At 46.5% G+C, this 22,272-nt stretch overlaps 1 protein-coding gene across 3 annotated transcripts in view; it reads right to left on the bottom strand.

The window, feature by feature from the left end:
* Positions 1–21,105, bottom strand: part of PTPRT (protein tyrosine phosphatase receptor type T) — a 1,118,573-nt gene extending 1,097,468 nt beyond the window's left edge. For all 3 annotated transcript variants that reach the window (XM_028828430.2, XM_077949122.1, XM_028828427.2), the window contains exon 1: positions 20,839–21,105. In XM_028828430.2, the coding sequence (XP_028684263.1) occupies positions 20,839–20,926 (88 nt within the window). In that variant the 5' untranslated portion in view covers positions 20,927–21,105. The remainder of the gene's footprint in view (positions 1–20,838) is intronic.
* Between the last annotated feature and the right edge of the window lie 1,167 nt (positions 21,106–22,272).

The following is a 22,272-nucleotide window of genomic DNA, read 5'->3' on the forward strand; positions in this document are numbered from 1 at the left end:
CTGTCATTTCAATTTGAATTTCTCAAGTCGTCCTAATCCAGGAGTCACATGCTGTCAACTCTCTGCACCGTTCTCACTGTATTATCAAAAGCTTTCATAAATTTAAAAGAATAGATTACAGGTTGATTTCTTCTAAAGAACCACTAAAGTAAACCAATCTCCCTCCTCTTCTCTAGTAATGAGGTCATCACTGCCTTTATTTATCAGCACTGCAAGCATGCCTCCCTGAAACAACCTTCTCCCTCCTTCTAAATCTTCTGAGCTTAGAAATCAAATAAAAACTTGCTAGAACTGTAGGTAAAGTAAGAGCTGCTGGCCACTGAAGGAGAGACTAAGGGCTCTCCTCAGGAGGAAAAAATAAGAACTTTGTGTGTTTAACATCTCTTTGGTGGCTCAGAGGCTCTTTAGCTTCTTTCTAGGTTACACGCAGTGCATTAGAAGGCAAGTCTTTAAATCGCAGGGTTCTGTATTAGAAAGGACTTTTTACACAGTGTCTGGTATATAGTTACCATTACCTATTTCTATCTAGGACCTCACCTAGGGCCCACCCACAAGTGTTGATGTGTATCTTCATGTGTAATACACAACAGCAATGAGACCATGGGCATTCCACTCTTATTTGGTACACAGAGGAAATTCCTATTTAAGCACGATCATCATTTCCACACTATTTATTCACCATTTTATATGTGTTACTTCATGTCATGCTCACAACCATCTAATGAGATAGGCACTAGTATTCCCATTTGCTAGGCACTATTATTTCCATAAAGAAATTTAAGGCTCAGAGAGGTTAACTGATTTTCCCAAGGATATAGAGAGAGTAAGCAGGACGATTAAGAATCCCAACCAGTCTGACTTCAGAGCCCATCTTGATAGGGATGAAAATATCTCCAACGATGGCTATAAGTTCAAGTCACATTATAAATTTTTCCTAATGAACAGAAGTGAACTCCAAAATCCACCTATCAAATTGAAATTTATCATGACTCACGTGTGAGTTAACAATTCTCCAAAATGCAATAATATTATAACCACCAGTGCTACTATCCCTCACCAGGTATTTGACATGCAGCCTTTCCAATCTTCATAACCCCCTGCCAGACTGGTAGAAGTATTCCCACTGACAGCGGGGAATCTAGGCTCAAAAAATCACCGTAATTTGCCCAAGGTCGCAGACTCAGTAAGTGGCAAGAGCTGGGATTTTAATTCAGGTCTCTCTGACTCCAATGCCTCTTCTCTTTCCAACATGTTGAGTGACCCAAGATGAAATATATTTAAGGATAAACTAGTCTTCAACAATATAGTCAATCTTCACAATTCAGAAGACTCTTCTGAATCTTTTGCAGCTTTGAAACTGAGACAATGCTGGTCTAGAAATCAACACAGCTGGGTGGAAACCAGGTTTGTCCAGTTAATAGTTGTGTGACTGAGTATGTTGCATAATCTCACTAAGACTGTATTTCTTTATAGTAATGCAATTTCACAGGGTCTTTATCAGGATTAAATGGGATAATGTGTGACATACGTGCAGGTATCAAGGTCTATGGCACACAGAGAGTACTTTAAGTATTCTTTCTTTAATTATTATTTTTCTTTAGAAAATGAAAATATGAATTGGGATTTCTGAATGACAGATTTAAGATAAACCAGCTACTATTACACAAGACAGAACACAGAATCTTCTATTCAAGATTAAAATCGCTGAAAGTATCCTAGAAATCACTGAATATTCATTTACTCACCAACATTAAGTGAGCACCAACTATGCGTAGGAATGGCACTGGGCACGTGGGATCAGCAGGGAAAAGGACAAAATATGAATGATTATGGAGCACAGATTCCAGTAGAAAAGAGTCAGAAAAATAAACACAAAGATAAACAAGAAGACCATTTCAGATAGTTAAGTGTTATGGTTGGAGACAGCAAAGCTCCCTCTTATTTGGCTGAGAAGAAAACTGATCTCTAGACCAGAGAAGGGACTTGACTGGCCAAAGACCCCACCCAGGATTAATGGTGTGTCTTTGTTCCCTAGACCAGCAATTCTCAAATTTTCACTTCTATCAGAATTACCTGAAAGGGTTTTGAAACACAAATTTCTGGGTCCCACACCAGAGTTGTTTTTTTTTTTTTTTTTTTTGAGACAGAGTCTCGCTCTGTCGCCCAGGCTGGGGTGCAGTGGCCAGATCTCGGCTCACTGCAAGCCCCACGTCCCGGGTTCACGCCATTCTCCTGCCTCAGCCTCCCGAGTAGCTGGGACTACAGGCGCCCGCCACCTCGCCCAGCTAGTTTTTTGTATTTTTTAGTAGAGACGGGGTTTCACTGTGTTAGCCAGGATGGTCTCGATCTCCTGACCTCGTGATCCACCCATCTCGGCCTCCCAAAGTGCTGGGATTACAGGCTTGAGCCACCGCGCCCGGCCCAGAGTTTTTTATTCAGTGGATCTGCTATGGAGCCCAAAACTTTGCATTTCTGAAAAGTTCCCAGGTGATGCTGACACTGATGGTCAAGGGACCACACTTTGAGAACCATTGTCATTGAGGAACACAACCACATCAGAAAGTAGTGGGGCAGAAAGAGCACAGGACAAGTACCCTAACCCCTCTCCTCCTGCCATACCATCTCCTACCAATGCCAAACTCCATCACTAAACTCAGTCAGGAATCAGAGCGCAAAAAAGTCGAGGTCATGTAGCCTCCTGGAATCCAGAGCAGTACAGAGAAGGGCTCCATTAACACAATTCCCTCCCTTTGCCCCTTTCCACATTAAAGCTTCAAAACCTCACTGAGGCTTCCCACTAGTCCTAGTCCCCAAGTGCCTCAGCATCCCTTGTGAGTTCTCTTAACCTCAACCCCACCACATGAATAGTCCCTTTATTAAAGTCTCTTGACACACGGGAGTTGAATTCTGTTTTCTGTTAAGATTCAGAGAGATACAACACCAGATCCCAGACAGTTCCACTAGTGGTGATAATTTTCGAAACTGACAAACAGCTCTTCTATTTCTTCCTAAAGTAACAGCTATAAAATGCGGGTCAAATATCAGATAATCTTTTTTGCTACACAAATATAAATCCTATATGCAATCTGCCAGCCCCTGCACAACCTGTGCAGCAAGATCACTCTAAACAGAGTTTGTGGGCCTGGGATGAGCATTACAGTGACCAACTCATCCTGATTTGTCTCAAACATTCCTACATTTTCAATAAGCATTGAAAGTCCTATGTCCAGTAACCATCTCCATCCTGGGCATATGAGGACAACTGGTCACCCCAGCCATGCACTCACGCTTTCTTGCATTAATGACACCTCCACTGAACTTCCAGCAATAGCACTATCACCAAGGATGGCTAGTATTTATGGAGCACTTTCCATGAGCCTGGCTCCTTGCTAAGCATTTTACATACCTCACCTCATTAATTTCTCACAACCATCCTACAAGCAAGTTACTACTATTAGCCTCACTTCACAGATGATAAAATCGAGGCTCAAAGGGTTTAAGTAGCTTGTTCAGGTCATACATACAGCTTATAAATTAGCACAGCCTTGAGCCCACAGTCTGAGATCAGAGCCTGCAGTCTTTTTTTTTTTTTTTTTTTTTTTTTTTTTTTTGAGACGGAGTTTCACTCTTGTTGCCCAGGCTGGAATGCAATTGCACAATCTCTGCTCACTGCAACCTCCACCTCCTGGGTTCAAGGGATTCTCCTGCCTCAGCCTCCTGAGTAGGTGGGATTACAGGCATGCGTCACCACGCCCAGCTAATTTTGTATTTTTAGGAGAGATGGGGTTTCTCCATGTTGGTCATGGCTGCTCTCGCACTCCCGACCTCAGGTGATCCTCCCGAGAGCCTGCACTCTTAACCACCACGTGGTTCATGACAGAGCAGATGGACTCACCTGCCCCAGATCTGATTCCATAAGGAAGGAAGATTCAGCCAAGAACTACCAAAAGGGCATGTTAGAAACCAAGCACAGTTTCACAGAGTGGAAACTGAAAGGGGATCTACGTGTTCTTTATTTTAAGGCACATGATGAAAAAGTCAATGGCAAGGTATTTGGTGCCTTTGGAAAATCAGAGATAAAATTATGCAGGCCCTTATATCTCAGAATCAGAGATTCTTGCAGCAAAATCTGTGACATTCAACACCTGATGCATCCTACAAATGCAGAAGCAGTCCCATCCTTGGCTTCAACCTCTCATTTGTAAAACTGGAGTAATGATCACCTGTCTTAAATCCACAAGGTGGATGTGCTGTGGAGAAAGTAAACTCAACTAACTGTCCAGCCAGAAGTGTTTTCCTAAACTGCTGCGCTTGCTGGAGCCCCAGAGGTCCGAAGTCCATAGTGTGGGATGACCCCTGGGGTTTGGCATATGGCACCTTCAGGTGCTCGGTCTCCAGTGTGGAATCAGGGGCAGCTATATCTAGGGGCTCAACCTCTGTTCCAGGACAGGTGAGGGTCCTCCCCTCAGAATTGCCCCCTTGTATGACTGGGATAGTTGAGACTCATTTGTAGGGGAAGATGGAGCTTCTTTCTGGGAAAGACAGTCTCTCTCTCCCATACCTCTTATTCCCATAAAAATCTTCTAACATTCAACATCACGTGGTGATTCAGAATCTGGCCTCTGAATGAGACGACCACAGTGTGATTGTGGCCAAGCCCTCGAACCTCCATGAAACCAATTATCTTATCTGATACATGGGATTGCTGTGTCTGCCTCGTGGGATCATTATGAGAATTAAATGAAGTCTTAGAATTTCCCTCAAAGACATGATCATTGAAAATTCTGAAAAAAAAAAAGGCTTTCCACCCAGACATTTCAAACAGGATCTAATTTTCTCCGTAAGTATGAATTTTGCACAGCACATGACACAAAGTAAGCCAGACAGAGAGAGCATAAAGTAATAGCCAAGAACACAGAATCTAGCCTTGAATTCTTCTGGCTCAAGTCAAGTTCCAACACTCACTAGCTGTGTGACCTTGGGCTTGCTACTTAACCACTCTATTCCTCAGTTTTGATGATCATTGTATCTACATCGTAACAGTGTGATGAAAACTCAAGGAGTGATAATTAGTAAAACCCTTGAAAAGTATCTGGCTCATGACAAGTATTTAAAGCATGTAATAATGTTAGTGTTTCCTATTTGGTAGTCATTTCACCTCCTGCATTTATTCCTCTGATTTTCAGTTTGGATCCTTCATACTCAGCAGACCCTGCTGCACCTGTGATTTTCATAACTTTTGAATCTGGTCCCTACCATTATTGCCCATCATCCATCATTTCACCAAATGATTTTTCCCCTTCTTGAATTTTCTGCTTTTCATTCCAACTTGAGCCAAATGCTCTTCTCCTCTGTATACTCTTTTGGGTTTAGAAACCTTCCTCCTAGGAAAGTGAAAATCCCTGCTGTCATACTCTAATCTGGACTGTTCTAATGGAGTCGCTGTTTGAAATGAACAATCCTTGAAACAGGTTGCTTTATCTTCTAGACCTGGGGATTTCACAACTTATTCCTTTTGAACAAACAAACCATGAGTAATATCATATAACAAAACTGATCCGTTGGGAAAATATATTTTTAATATATTTAATCTTTAGCAAAGATATCCAATGATTTGATTTTCAGAACATAAATAAAAATCCTAAAGTCAGAGACCTAGAACTTTAGTCTTTAAGAAACATAGAAATCATCTTGTCATTTCACAGATGGAAAAATGATGCCCAAGTTCACAGCACCTCTAAACATTGAAAAGATTGCGCAACATTATTCTTTGAGTCAGATGTGCCTTTCTGAGGCCTCAGGCAAACCTAAGGCCAAAGGCTGTCCTATGAAAGAATCTCTGCTGTTTCTCTGGGGAGCGAGAAAGTCTCCTCCGTGGAGGTGCCAGGAAAGAGGAGAAGGATGTGTGAAAAGGGGATAGAACTGATGGCTAAGAAGGTCCCCTCCGCTGGGCCCCACGCACCCCTGTTCAAATGTCTCCCTGTGTCTGTGATAAAGTTCTCTATTTCCGTTCTTCTGCATGATGCAAGGGTGTTAAGATTCCCCAGAGAAATCCTTTACAAACTCTGAAATAAGGCCTTCCATATAGAAAATAAATTCTAAATTTGTCTTGAAAAGATGACAGAAGAAAACTGTACATATATTTGAAATTCCTATTATCAGTACCTTATTAATAAATCTTAAATTTCAAGAACATCACTTGGAGCTGTGACTGTACCACTGCACTCCAGCCTCACAACAGAGCGAGACCCCGGGCTCTGACTGTGCCACTGCACTCCAGCCTCACAACAGAGTGAGACCCCGGGCTCTGACTATGCCACTGCACTCCAGCCTGCCAACAGAGCGAGACCCCGGGCTCCGACTGTGCCACTGCACTCCAGCCTGCCAACAGAGCGAGACACCGGGCTCCGACTGTGCCACTGCACTCCAGCCTGCCAACAGAGCGAGACCCCGGGCTCCGACTGTGCCACTGCACTCCAGCCTGCCAACAGAGCGAGACCCCGGGCTCCGACTGTGCCACTGCACTCCAGCCTGCCAACAGAGCGAGACCCCGGGCTCCGACTGTGCCACTGCACTCCAGCCTGCCAACAGAGCGAGACCCCGGGCTCCGACTGTGCCACTGCACTCCAGCCTGCCAACAGAGCGAGACCCCGGGCTCCGACTGTGCCACTGCACTCCAGCCTGCCAACAGAGCGAGACCCCGGGCTCCGACTGTGCCACTGCACTCCAGCCTGCCAACAGAGCGAGACCCCGGGCTCCGACTGTGCCACTGCACTCCAGCCTGCCAACAGAGCGAGACCCCGGGCTCCGACTGTGCCACTGCACTCCAGCCTGCCAACAGAGCGAGACCCCGGGCTCTGACTGTGCCACTGCACTCCAGCCTGCCCAACAGAGCGAGACCCCGGGCTCCGACTGTGCCACTGCACTCCAGCCTGCCAACAGAGCGAGACCCCGGGCTCTGACTGTGCCACTGCACTCCAGCCTGCCAACAGAGCGTGACCCCGGGCTCTGACTGTGCCACTGCACTCCAGCCTGCCCAACAGAGCGAGACCCCGGGCTCTGACTGTGCCACTGCACTCCAGCCTGCCAACAGAGCGAGACCCGGGGCTCTGACTGTGCCACTGCACTCCAGCCTGCCAACAGAGCGAGACCCCGGGCTCTGACTGTGCCACTGCACTCCAGCCTGCCAACAGAGCGAGATCCCGGGCTCTGACTGTGCCACTGCACTCCAGCCTGCCAACAGAGCGAGATCCTGGGCTCTGACTGTGCCACTGCACTCCAGCCTGCCAACAGAGCGAGATCCCGGGCTCTGACTGTGCCACTGCACTCCAGCCTGCCAACAGAGCGAGACCCTGAGCTATGATTGTGCTGCTGCCGTGAACAGACATCACTTTTTAAAGGAATAATTGAAATGCAGAAATATTACAAAGAGAAGTGCAATTAACACCTAGGTTCTTCTCCATCAAGAATTATCAACCAATTTTAACAAATTTTCTTAAAGTATGTTCTCCTTTTCAAAAGCAACAGAGTATTACAGACAAAGTCAAAATGCCCTTTATCCACCATCCTAGTTCCATTTTTCCCATACCTCTTCTAAAGAGTGTAGCCTTCCATTCTGCTTTCAATGCTGACATAAACTTACATAGTTTGATTATTAATACCTATTTGATTGATGTATCCATTAAATTGACTCTGTTTTCTTTCTGCAGAGGAACATGTGGACTTGCAGATGCTGACTTTGGTTCATGTACCAGAAAATCCTGATATTTGTAAATTAGTCCTTAAGTAGATGCCCAGATTGTTAGTATAAGATCATCCAAGATGCTGATATAGAAGGGAAGTGGCATAGCAAAAACTGGGATGCTTCTATGTACAAGCAGGATTCTGCTAGTTTGAAGAGGTCACTAGCACCTCATTAGTAAACCATGAGGCCAGAAAAAGCCAGCCCAAGATATACGATATCTGCTTCAACCCTGTGTAGTCACCATGCTCCCATAATATCCTATATTTTTGGCTAAAGAAATCAAAAATGTATAGAAGTTTGGAAGCACATCCAAGGTCCTTACCAGATAACCTGTGACCCAACTGCAATGACGCCATTGGTGTCAGAAGTGGGACAGACATGAAGAACCTACCACAATGGCCACATTTTGGACAGGGATCAGAATATCAAAGTAGGACACAACGAGTAAAGCATGCCTAAAACATGAGAATTTGGGGGGAAGGAGCTGAGTCTAGTGGAATTTACCCATGTTTCTTCTCCCTTCATCCATTTGGACCTGACATTTAGTGAAAGATGGCTGGCACAAAGGCAGTTAGCACGAGGCAAAATTCCTGGAACCTTTTGTGTGAGCCAAAGCAGTGGCTAGAACTAAGGATCTCCAGAAAAGCTGAAACCCCAAAAGGAGAAAATGTCTGAAGTTTCAGCCAAAAATCTATGGATCACAAAAGGATGCTCTCAAATTAGACATCTGAAAAGGTAACCTGGAATGGGAAAGATACCAAAGACCCCTAGAATCCCAGGTAGAACAGGTAGTCAGCAGCTTTCCAGGCACAACTGCTGAGGTTTTGGAAGTGTGAGGAAATGGGAATGGAATGAAGAAATGCTTCAGTGCTCATCAAGCCAACTCTCAGGCAGAACAACTGCAATACAGAGAGATTTACACAAAGAAATTTAAATATATGCTAAATATTTCGTATGTGGGAAGAGGAAAAGATAATAAGGATAAGAAATCTGACTTCATCAACCTTCAATAAAAAAGTGACCCATCAGAAGCCTGGCCCCAAGTTACAGTTTTAAACTAAAAAACTCCATTTTAAAATATGTGTATACTTTCTAAAGGCAGCAGTAACTTTGAAATTTGTTCAAATTTATTGCACTTTTCCACCAAAAATGGTGTTCGGAGGGTCAAGTCCCAGAAATATTTTTCTACTTGGAACTTTCTATTTTTCTTCCAAGAAGAAAACTTAAAGAACTTCGTTGAGATGGAAAATTCACCTTGGTAAGTATACCCAGAAAAAGTTTATAAAACTTCTGCTAAAGCAAGGGTGTTGTGGTACCTGGATTTGGTTGGGTGTTTGCACGATTAAGCTGAGCATCTCAAAAGTTGAAAACTGTGTATTTCCTCTTTTCCAGAAAGTTCCATTGCTCCTTAGTAAACCTAATAAAAATGACCTCAAAACTGCAACTGAAGTGTTAGACAGCTGGCCTCTACTTCATCCCAGACAATTTTGTTTATGAGAAGATAACCACCCTGAACTGGAGCCAGCTGAGATACAGGGAGGAAGCTGACTTTGTGCCTGGCTTCTTTAAGGCTAGAAGCTCTGGGAAAATAACTAATCATTCCTGACACGCACCCTGCAACTCTGATTTGAGACCGTTTAGAATCTTGGCTTACAGTTGTGGTTTCTGAGCTGAAAGTCACTCTCCCATTCCAACACACACACTTTCTATTTAAAAAGGTGAAAAAATAATGCAAAAGGTTAAGAGATGGTAAATGGACAGTCTTAGGCAGAGGAAAGATTCACTGACAAAGAAAAATGTAACAGTCAAAACATCCAAAGCTCTGGATCTGGAAAGAGAAGAAGGACTGGACACTGAAATGGCTTTGAACTCAAAGCTAGGACAGAAGAGCAGAACAAGTTCCTTGACCCAGGCCTGTTAGGTATATTTGTGCAGGTTCCACACCACAACAGGCAGCAGCCATGACCTAGACATGGTACCCCACCCCCCCTCACACCAGGAGGAGAGCCTGGCATCCAGTCTTGCACAGCCAGAAGTAGTAAGGCTGAAGGGGACAGGTAGTAAATGGGAAACTGCTCAAAAACCTAACTCCCTGAAAGTGGAGGCCAAACACTTCCTCAAGGCAGATGAAGGGTGAACTCAAGGTGTCTTAGAGCCCTCCTTCCTAGGGTCACCTTGTAGAAATGACTCAAAAGGGCTTAGGGTTGGGACCATCATACATTGGTGCCTCTCCTGCCAAAATACAGATACCGCCTAGACAAGAACAATGCGGATCTTTGGCATCACCACCACCCCCGAATCAAACAGTTAAGCTGTAAAAAACAGTAAATTCTTGAAGCACATCTTCACCAGAAGTCCAAAGTCTGGTCATCTCATTTAGATTTTGACAAAACATCCTTCCTTCACTGCAAGATCTCCTGGGGCCCTAAACACAGTTACCTTGAAAAGAATATTGTGACAGTCTCTTCTGATGACTGTACTACTGCCACAACAACCACAACCAAGAGTTCAGGCATGACATGTTTCAATCCCTATAATAACTTACGTGTTTACATCAGACTTTTTAATTGCTATAACTTATATTCTCTATGTTAGTTTTATGGAGCCCATTTTTAAACTTCTGGAAATGGGTTAGAAAGGTCTAAAATAAGCGCTAATTTTAAAAACTGGAATATGCAAATGTAATAAAAATATTAAATTTCAGCTAAATTATATTATAGCCCTAATATATTGGTGTTGTTTATAAATTGGTTTTTGTGGAACCTAGATACTAGTGGAAAAATTTTAGTCTTACAAAAACACAATCGTACTTCAGTCTTGGGGGTAAAGGTTGAAAAGTTTTCTGATGGATCTTCAGATTAATTCACTTTTACTTTCTGACATACCTAATTAACTTTTATAAAATTTAAACTAAATCCCTTCTGAGATACTAAATCTCTCTACTCTAAGGCCTATAAAGAGTGAAAACCTGACACTGAACTGACACTACTGCCACCCAAAATAAAAAGAATTAAAAGACCTGAACACACTTCAAAGGTTATATTTGTACTTTTCTCTGAGAAACAAGGTTTCCTACACTTGTGTGTGACTTCAGGTTCCTGTGGTGGGCAGCTCCTGAAGTGGATCCCAACGACCCCCACTGCCTGGTATTCATCCTGTGATGGTTAATCCTATGTGGCCACTCGGCTGGGCTAACAGATGCCCAGATAGCTGGTAAAATGTTATTTCTGGGTGTGTCTGTGAGGGCGTTTCTGGAAGAGATCAGCATTTGCACTGGTCAACTGAGTAAAGCAGATGGCCCTCCCCAATGCAGGTGGGCATCCTCCAATCCACTGGGGGCCCGAATAGAACAAAAAAGTAGAGGAGGGCAAATTGCTCTCTTGGCTTGAGCTGGGACATCCATCCTCTCCTTCCCTTGGGCATCAGTACTCCTGGTTCTTGGGTGTTCGGACTCAAGTCAGAGCCTACACCATCAACCCCCAAATTCTCAGGCCTTCAGACTTCCACCATCAATTTTCCTGGGACTCCAGCTTGCAGACTGTGGGACTTCTCAACCTTTAAACCTGCATAAGCCAATTCCTATAAGAAATCTCAGTCAATCTCTCTCTCTCTCTCTCTCTCTCTCTCCCCCCCGCCCCCGCTTCCTCCCTCTCCCTTTCCCTCTATATATATATGAGAGGCAGAGAGAGGAAGGCGGGGCCGGGAGAGAGACAGAGAGATTGATTGAGATTTCTCTCATATATATAGAGAGAGAAAGGGGGAGAGGGAGGGAGGGAGATATATATACACACACACACACACATACACACACATATATATACACACATACACACACACACACATATACATATATATACACACATATTTTTTTTTTAGACAGAGTTTCAGTCATGTCTCCTGGGCAGGAATGCAATGGCACGGGCTCAGCTCACTGCAAATCCCCCCTCCCAGGTTCAAGCGATTCTCCTGCCTCAGCCTCCCAAGTAGCTGGGATTACAGGCATGCACCATCATGCTCGGCTAATTCTGCATTTTTAGTAGAGATGGGGTTTTACCATGTTGGCCAGGCTGTCTCGAACCCCTAACCTCAGGGGATCCGCCCGCCTCGGCCTCCCAAAGTGCTGGAATTACAGGCATGAGCCACCACGCCCGGCCAATATATAATATACACTTAAAATGTGATATATAATATATGTGCCCTGTTATAAATTCTAATATATAGTCTATTGGTTCTGTTTCTCTGCAGAACTCTAAGACAACTTCCTTGTGCAATTCCTTTCCCTTGAGTATGAGCTGAACCTAGTGACTTGCTTCTGACAGAATATGACAAAGTGATGTGACATCACTTCCCAAATTAGGTTACAAAGGATTGTGACTTCTGTCTTCCTCACACTCACTCCAGCCCTCTCACTTGCTCACTCTGACAAAGTCAGCTGCAACGCTGTGAGCTGTCCGATGAAGCGGACAAGTGTGTTTACATGTGTGGCAAGTGCCTGTGTGGCACGGAACTGAGCGTGGCATCTAGCAAACAACTCATGAGAGATGGAGGTCCCCAAGCCAAGAGCCCGTGAGTAAGTGAACCCTGCCAACAGTCATGTGAGTGAACCTGGAAGCAGACCCTTTCCCATTCAAGCTGAACTGACTGCAGCCTGTGAGGGGCCCTGAGCCACAGGACCCAAGCCACACAGATTCCTGAGCCAAAGAAATAGTGAGACGATAAAGCCACTGCACTGGGGGAGTAACTTGTTACTATCAGACAATTAATATAGCTCCTTTAGAAAAGGACTGGGCTTGCTTTTCCTTTTCAGAAAGTTGGTGCCCAAGAAAGAAACATGGACAGCTGGGACCTGACTCTGGACCTGACACTGGACCCAGGCACTTGGAGGCCAATTCCAAGATGCTAAAGAAAAAAAGACATGGTGACGTCAACTTCTCAGCAATACTCATTTAAACACATAGTGTGGCAATGTGGCAAAATTATTTTTAATTAGATTAGTGAGTTATCCTATTCAAACTAACTTTATGAAATCAAAGAGACAAATAATCATAAATGCATGCTGTTTAGAACCTCTTTCTTTTCTGTCCCTAATGCCACCAGCCATCCCCATTTTACCCTGCTGTATGCCAGTGTTCAAAGAAAATACCAAAAATCTGCACCCAGATTCTGATGTTCCCACGACAAAGGGATCAGGGCTCTTTAAATAATAACTACTATAATAATATAATAAATAATAACAAACCAACACGTGGGTCTGAAAATCCTTGTTGTCACTGGAAAATAAGGACTCTCTCAAGGAGGCCTGGAGGTGGTAAATAAGAACCTGGTTTGAAGGAGCTCCCAATAGCCAAACTGATCACTTAAGCAGCACACGCACAAAAGCATAATTATAGTCAATCAGAGGAAGTCAAGACCACCCAAGGCCACTAGTATTTGTGATGATCCAACATGAAGCACTGTTTTTAAAACTCCTGCTTGCTGATGTGAACCCATTCATTCATGCTCAGTTACAAAGAGACAAATGCGTGATCCCTGAGGGATGACTACATAACCACCCACCATGAGGTCAGGGAGGACCAAGAGAAATGGGTTTGTGGTCTTGTGTAGGCTTCTAGAACCAATAGGATAAAAGGGGGAGTAAAGCAAAATGAGGGGTGGTTTGAGAAGAAACAGGTTTCCAAGGTTCTGGGAAGCAGGAGCTGGAACATAACTGTGGGATACGGGGATATGTAGTCGGCAGCACTGCATTCTTCCAGGGAAGAGGATAAGCTCCATGACGCCTAGAAAGTTAGAAGTTTGCAAACTATTTTTTTTTTTTTTTTAGACAGAGTCTCACTCTTTCGCCCAGGCAGAAGTACAGGGGCATGATCTCAGCTCCCTGCAACCTCCGTCTCCTGGGTTCAAGTGAGTCTCATCCATAAGCCACCCAAGTAGCTGGGATTACAGGCATGCACCACCACACCTGGCTAATTTTTGGTTTTGTAGTAGAGCCGGCATTTCGACACATTGGATAGGCTGGTCTTGAACTCCTGGCCTCAAGTGATCCATGTACCTCGGCCCCTCAAAGTGCTGGGATTACAGGCTTGAGCCACCACTCACCCAGCCGTGGTCTGCAAACATCTTTTAAGAGCAGCACTTGAAGAACTATTAGCGTGAAGTTCCTCCTGGGTGTTGATGGAAGCCCCTACAAAGGCAGAGACAAAGCTGGTGCAGAACTGTTTTCTCCTCTGTTCAACCTGGCAGGAAACCAATGGTGGGAAAAAAAAAAAAAAAAGTTGCACCTGCTCGTGATCCAAGACGCTTCTACTCTTCTGTTAAATCTCTACATCCTTAGCTTAATGAGAAAAGAAATGAATGAATGATCTCTTCTCTCCCCCACAAATCCCTACCCTACCAAAATACTCAGGGTAAAAGTTATTCGTGTCTTTAATTTTAATAGACATTGCCAAATTAGCACTCAGAAAGGCTGTTTCAATTTTCGCTACTCAAAAATGAACAAAGCTACCTAATTGCTCAGATCCTTGTCAAGACTTGATAGTCTCAAACTTTTGCATTTTTGCCAAATTGATGAGGGGGAAAAAATGCTACTTCACAGATTTAATTCACAGTCTAAAGAGCCTTTAAAAGGGCGAGAGATAATGATTTGCAAATTGCTAATACAACAAACTATTTTGGAAACTAGCAAGAGCTAAGTCATAGTAATGCCATTTCCTTGCTGCCTGTTTTCCGCCACGGACCAGGCTTGACAATTTACAGGAATTATCTCCAGTTCTTGCAGCAATGAGGCATCGGTAGTCCCATTTTGCAGATGTAGAAAAAAAGATTCAGAGCACTGAAGTAACTTATCAAGGCCACATCACAAGTGCATTAGGGAGCTGAGATGTACACATCAGTTTAACTTCACAAAGGCCCATGGTCAAATAAAAGTTTTAACAGCTTTAGTCCATAAGATTTCATCCATCATCAGGGTACAATTTATACCTTTTAGCAAATGTAGAGTTACACAACCATCACCACCTTCCAGTTTCCAAGTCAAGAAAGTTAGAGGTTTGCAAACATCTCTTGAGAGCGGCATATCAACTGTTCTCTCAGGTTCGTTTCCTATAAACCCCTGCTCCATGCCTAGCCCTAGGCAACCACTGGTCTGCTGTCTGTCTCTATAGATCTGCCTTATCTGTGCATCTCATAAAATATGCAGTCTGTTACATCCAGCTTCTTTTGCTTAGCATAATGTTCTCGAGGCCCATCCATGGGGTAGCCTGTATCAGCGGTTCATTCCTTTTTATTCCTAGTCGTATTCCCTCGGAGGGATTCGCCGGTTGATGGACATCTGGATTGTTTTCAGGTTTTGGCTTCTGTGAATAATGCTGCTACAAACATTCATGTTTGTGTCTTTCTGTGGACATATGTTTTCATTTCTGTTGGGCAGATTCCTAGAAGTGGAATTGCTGGATTTTATGGGGAGTGTCTGTTTAACTTTTTAAAGAAACTGCCAAACTGTTTACCGAAGTGGCTCCACCATTTTTTATTCCCTCCATCATCAAACAAAAATTGTCAACTGAATATCCAAGAAATGTGAGACTTTGCATCTCTTCTACTTATGCTCCAGGGGATGTGCTTGTGTGTCACACGCACTTTAGCAGCCTGGCTTCAGTGTGAGAAAAAATTAAGTCTGCCACACTGTGGGTCTGCTTCAATTTCCAGGTGACTTACCAGTCTGAAAGTGGATCTGATGAGGCTTCTGCGCAGCCCCTCCTTGTGGATATACCTAGGAAGGGCGAACTGAAACAATGCTCACATTTGGAGATAAAACAGGCCCTAATGGGCCAGGCGCGGTGGCTCACACCGGTAATCCCAGCAATTTGGGAGGCCGAGGTGGGCGGATCACAAGATGAAGAGATCGAGACCATCATGACCAACATGGTGAAATCCCATCTCTACAAAAAATACAAAAATTAGCTGGGCGTGGTGGTGCACACCTGTGGTCCCTGCTATTCGAGAGGCTGAGGCAGGAGAACTGCTTGAACCCAAGAAACGGAGGTTGCAGTGAGCCGAGATCAAGCCACTGCACTCCAGCCTGGCAATAGAGCAGTGAGACTCCGTCTAAAACAACAAAAAATAAATAAAAATAAAAAAACACAGGCCCTAATGATCACCATGCCTCACTGACACCTCCCTCTTTCCCTGTTCCGCTTTATTGACACATCAATTCCCATGTTTTTACGGTTGACTTCTGCTAGGTCCCTTTGGAATGTATTTCTAGAATCCTCACTGGGTCCCTCTGTATCCTCTTTAGCACCTGCAACTCTTACCAACAGATAAAAAATAAATGGCATTATCCTGCTCATTTCTGCCTCTCCCTGGCAAATAAAAGTGTCCAGCAGGACCATATCAAATGCTGAAACCCACGACCCCAACCGGTCACCCTAACCCACCTGGACACACACTATTGATGAACCCCTGTCCCTGCGGCTGTATCTGATTATTGTTCATCCACTGAAAATATGTGGCTTTCTTCCTCTCCACACTAATCAGAATCATTCTGTAAGATTTCATGAGACACGCTAACTGCTTTCTAGTATCTATGTGGTATTGCCTCCTGGACCCAATTCTGTAATGTGTTTGCAAATGCTATTATACTTGTCCGACATGGTTTGTTCTCAATAATCTCATAGCTTGTTAATTTATTTGTTGGAATGCCATGGCCCTTGTTTGTTTTCTTATTCTTTGTTTTTTTATCAAGTGCACAAAGTTTCTTTGTCCCCCCCAGCCCCAGAGTGCTGTGCACTTGATCTCCAGGTTAGGGAAGAGCAGAGGACAGAGCCCAAAAGCAAGGAAGGCTGTACACGGGAGAGTGTAGGAAGGGAAACAGAACGCGTCCAAATATTGTGTCCTGCCACAATATGTAACCATTTGTGGTTTATCAACACTTCTAAGTCAGAGGGTAAAATATGCCTAAAAGTCAACATTCCCTATTTAAACCCTTGAATGGCCAGATTTACTAGTGTCATCTGTCAGCAAATTTCATTGGCAATCTCTCTGTAAAAGCAGGTGCAGGGAATCAAGTCCCTAAAAAGAAGAAAAGGAAGAAAACTGGGTGGGTGTGGTAGCTCACGCCTGTAATCCCAGCACTTTGGGAGGCCGAGGTGGGCAGATCACCTGAGGTCAGGAGTTCGAGACCAGCCTGGCTAATATGATGAAACTCCGTCTCTAATAAAAATACAAAAATTAGTCAGGTATGGTGGCACATTCTTGTAATCCCAGCTACTTGGGAGGCTGAGGCAGGAGAATCACTTGAACCCAGGAGGCAGAGGTTGCAGTGAGCCAAGCCTGCACCACTGCACTCCAGCCTCGGCGACACAGTGAGACTCCATCTCCAAAAAAAAAAAAAGAAACTAAAAATCATCACCAAACCCAGCCATCTCATGGTCAGTTCACTACTTAGCATAAGACTGATGCCCCACCCCCCGGGCCTGTGCGCATACACCTGTGCTGAGGCCAGTAACAGACCAGGCTCCTCTTGGGACAAAGTGCCTATTATGTACCAGGCAATCTTCCATTCACTCTGCATATACCATCTTACTTGGTTGCCACAAAGTCCAGCAAGACAGCTCTAATTATCCTCGCTTTACAAATGAGAAGCTGGAGATCTGAGAAGGTAAATGACTTGCCCAAGCTGGCATAGGTAGAAAGAAGCAGAGGAGGATTCAAACTGAGGACTTCAGACGCCAAAGCTCACACTCTTTTCTCTAAACCAGGCTGCCTGCTGAGTTAAATTCCCCTGCGCCCACCCTCCCCCACATTATAGCTGCCATGAGGCTCTAAGGTCTCTTCACCATCATCAATAAATATTTATCAAGGACCACTACCTACACAGAATTGCTCTTGTTTCCACAGCAACACACTGTCACGGAGTCAGGGGAGTATCCCGTGCTTGAAAGAGTGATGCTGTCATGTCCTCTGATCATGGCTGTGAAAGGTGACAGCTACACTACTACATGGAACACTGTCTCAGCTGGCAGCCTGACGCCTGCAAGAGCTGTGCTGAGGACAAGCAAGAAGAAATTAAGTAGAGTAGAAAGAGAGTGGGTTGTAACCCAAGAAGATGGTGTGTTTTTACTATGTGTTTGCAATTGTTGCTGGAATAGAATTTAAGCCAGGTTTGCACATTAATTGTTCTTTTATTAGGAAACAAATCAAGCAATCCATGACAGAAAGTAAAATTCAACTGTACGGCTAACAGTTCCCCAGAGGTATACAGCAGTGATTATCGAGTTAAATGACTACATTGCTAACAATTGCAATTGCAAGTCAGTCCCCTATAAGATCCATTTTTGCTCTCAATATGTGGATTTTGAAATCCACTGGTAAATGAACTAATTATCCCCTTATTCATTTAACTGTCTCTCTCTTCCCCCATCCCAAATCATGTTTTGCCACATTGTTAAGAGGCTGTTTTTAAATGTTTTTTGTTTCATTTTTCTATCATTCCTTCCAAAAACTGTCGTGGCTCAAGAAATATGTCTTAGAGTAAGGAAAAAGGAAATTGCCTTTTGATGACAAGCTTCCGCCCCTGACTTTTGGACACTGAGACCAACATGTTACAGCAAAACATACTAGCCCAACTATGTTATGGATGTAACCTTACAAATTGAAATTGCTTTCGAGATTGGGAATTTTCAGATCAAAAGAACATGGAAAACACACTACTTAGTCTTAAAATGTATTTATCCAAACTTGCCAAAAGTTTTAAATAAAATACTTTAAAGGAAATCAAGTTATTGTCATATTTATACTAGATTTGAAATTCTAACAATTTCTGAATTTAGGAATAAAATAAGAATATAAGTCCATTTTTTAAGTCAACATTTACAGTATTCTTGTTTTGGCAGATACAGATGTTCATGAGGAACCCTGGAAAAAAAAAATCTAATTTAGATGGTCGAGTTGCCGTTAAACTGGAAAGGAGAGGACAGATATATACAGAAAATCCCCATTTCTACAAATGCGTGAGGCTTAGAATGCACCAACCAGTTCTCCAATACAAGCTAATCCCATTCGTTTAAGGAGCCCCTGGCACAAAGGCAGCCACTTGCTAAATATATGCTATATAGTAGGTTTGCAGAAGCCAGCCTGCTCAGGTAGACCCAAAAGAAACACAGGATGCCTTAACAGATTTCTTCCCAAACCATATTCCAGGATTTCTTTTCTTTCTCCTGCGTTCTAAAGAGCAAACAAAGAAAAGGTGCTCGCTCCTCACACTTCTCTAAATGTTTTAACAAAAGGCTGCTGAATAAACACATTACTCATTTAAAAATTGAAAAGAAGTTCTATTCCTGATACGAAAGCAACCAGATTTGCATTTTAATAGTTGTGGGAGAGCGCCACCTGGCGGGAGCATCCGGAACGGGCGGCGTTCAGCGCTGGACAGCCTCCCGAGCCGGTACGGGTTTTACCGCTTACTACCCAAGAACGATTTGAGACCCGTGATGGAATATTTTTGATCCTGTTTCTGCAGCGGGAACGTGAGTGGTATTAATGTGTGGTTGGCCGGTCATGCATTAGAGGATATAAAATCTGAGTCACGAATCATGCCTGGGTGTCCAGGACTGCCCCGGGCATCCTCCCTAGCACCCCTCCCTCCCTAGCACACCTAACACACACTCCAAAATGAGGAAAACGAGAATTGTGCACCATCTTTAGAATGATGCTGTGGCTGTCCCTCTTCTCTCACTTGCTAATCCAACCTTTCAGCTTCACACACCTCTAAAGGAGTGTCTTCGTCACCCAACTTCCCAGCCAGGGAAACAGGCTGTCCCTTCACAGAAGTCGCCTATTCCTCTTCCATTTTAGTACCAAGCAAGGAAGGCTCTAACGCATTTCCAACGGAATGTCCCTCCAGCGGCCCTTAACCTCAGACGCAGCCTGTGCAAACACGCTGTACTTCCGCACAGGTTCGTTCTTTTTCTCTTTCTTCCTTTCCTTCTTTCGGTGAGATAATAAATGGGCACAGCTGTTGCTCAACGATCCAAAACGAGCCTGTTCCTGCGTCCCACGGGCTGATCTCAGCCTGTCCCCGTGATCCCAGCCACCTCAGCCCGGCGCAGTTACACCAAAAGCAATCGGTGCTAAGAAACTTTAAGGTGATTTTAAACTTGGAAGTACACCTGCAGCACTCCCTCCCTTCTCTTCTTCCCTCTGCCGCTACTCTTGGGGGGAGGGGGGGCTTGGGGCTGGAAGCTGCCTGCGGTGGGGCTTGGTGATGTTTAAGACCCTGGACTGTGATGCCCTCCAGCACCCGCCAACGTGCCTTTAGGAGCACGGCAGGGCACTCCCCCACGCCCCCCGCTCCCCCTACTCTGGGGAACTACCTCTGCTCACCTCCTTCCCGTGGCCAAACCCAAATATGAGTCCCCGAACTTTTCAGGAGCAGACGCGCACACGGGTCAAATCCACTCCCCTCCAAGGGCCTTAACACGGGCGCCCAGCTACCTCGGAGAAAAGCCAGCGGGTAGGGCGGAGGCATTGCTCTCGGTCATCAACGCAAACATCCCCACGGGTGCCTTCAGCGGCTTGATTAGGGGAGCTGCGTGTTCAGAGCAAATGTGGAGCTTCCTGTATCTCCGAGGAGAAAAGAAAAGCCGCCGCCCCGGCAGCCTCGGCCTGCTGGGGACCTGTCCTCCCCACTAAAAGCGCGCGCTGCCCGGGAGGGAACGCTCCACCCTGGGCGTCGGTGCCGCTCCTCATCTCGCCGCCCCAAACACTCAAGTGGCAGATTCCGACAAGTGGGAGGCAGCAAGTGGAAATATTCGCAACAACCGCGGAAAGTTACTCCAGCCCGGGGGACCGGCAGGAAAGTGAAGCTGCGAACTTCGCCAAACGCGGGCTGCCGAGAGACGCGAGGGACCAGGCTGGCTGGCCGGGGCGCGCGGGGACACGGCTTCCCCCGCCTGCAGGCTGAGACCCGGGTTCCGGCCATGGGGACCCGCGCCCCCGCGAGCCCGCGCAACTTTCTCCTCCGAGGGCCCCGCGGCTCGGAGCCCGCGCGCATCCGGGAGGGAGCGGGGAGCCCAGGGGAGCCGAGCGGGCGCACTCACCTGCGGCGCTCTGAGCCCGGGCGCCGGGCAGCGGCGGCAGCTGCAGCCTCAGGAGCAGGCTGAGGGCGAGCGCGGCGAGGCTCGCCATCCGGGCGGCGGCGGGCGGCTCAGCCCCTTCCCGCGGGGGCCGGGGCTGGGGCCGGGACTGGGGCGGGCGCGGGGCGGCCCCGCATCGCCCGTGCGGCCGCTGGATGTGAGCGCGGCTGGCTCCGCTCGGGCTCCCGGAGCCGGCGCCGCTGCGCTCCAAGCCGAGGCGCGGCGCGAACTGAGGCGGGAGGCTGGGTGGGGGCGGGACGCGGGGGGCGGGGGGCGGTGTCCCCCGAGTCCTAACGCCGCCGCCGTCGCCGCCGCCGCCGCCCGCCCGGGCGCTCCGCCTCGGCCGTGCACACACCCTCGCGCGCACGCCCGCGCCTGGCACACGCCCGCGGCTGGCACACGCGGACTCCCCCGCACACCCTCTCCGGGGCCGACCAGCTCGGGCCGCTGGCACAGTCACGCGCGTCCACACATCACCCCCGCACCCGCACGCCAGGCAGGGTCCTCGCCTCTTCGCCCCGCGCCGTGCCGCGCAGCCAAGCATCGTCTGCCCTGTGGGGGCGCAGGTACGGGGGCGATGCGGGGAGGAGGGAGCGGGAGCAGCCGTTTGAACTCGGGTTGGGGAACAGGTGAATGGGGGTTCGGTGGCGAGAGGAGGGAGGGAGGGAGCAGCCCTCACAACTCAAGATAAGGGGCCAGGTGAATTGCGACAGCGGGTGGGGGCGTCTGCCCAAAGCTGGGGCAGGCGGCTGCTGGCCAGGGTCTCGGGCACACCCTGAGATGAGAATTTCATCTAAGAGCGCGCGCGCGCACACTCACACAACCCACTCACACTCTTCTGGGCGCATCGCTGACCGCGCCACAATCGCCGCCCCCCTCAATTAGCCGCCCACCCCATCTTCTTGTTCACCCACATTTTTGTCCCCACCACCACCACGCGGAAGGGGGCGCAGACGGGGCATGAGACATCCCCCTTCACCCCCCGCAATTTTTCTCTGGCAGCCTTCCCTTTCCTTTTCTAGGGAGACAGAACCATGTAGCTTTTTCCCTTGTCTTCTCGGTCTTAACAAAGACCTGGTTGGGGCTGAAAGCCTAAAACCACAGATCAGCGCTGGCGCTGTCCCTCGCAGCCCACAGCCCGCAGCCCGCAGCCCACAGCCTGGCTCGCTGCTGTCCTGGGAGGCAGCTGGTACCTGAGTCTTGGCTGGGGGTCTGAGATGTAAAAGCCAGGGGCAGGGACACCCAGAAATGCTTACGGAATTCACACTTTGGGAACACTTTGCTACCTGGCCAAAGCCCTCCTTCTTCTGTGTCAGCCGGGCCCCCTACCCCCCCATCCTTGCTGGGGTGCCAGGGACCCGGGAGACTGTAGGGGAATTGTGAAAATCAAGCATGGCA

This window comes from Macaca mulatta, chromosome 10, assembly GCF_049350105.2.
Source record: "Macaca mulatta isolate MMU2019108-1 chromosome 10, T2T-MMU8v2.0, whole genome shotgun sequence".
NCBI lineage: Eukaryota > Metazoa > Chordata > Mammalia > Primates > Cercopithecidae > Macaca > Macaca mulatta.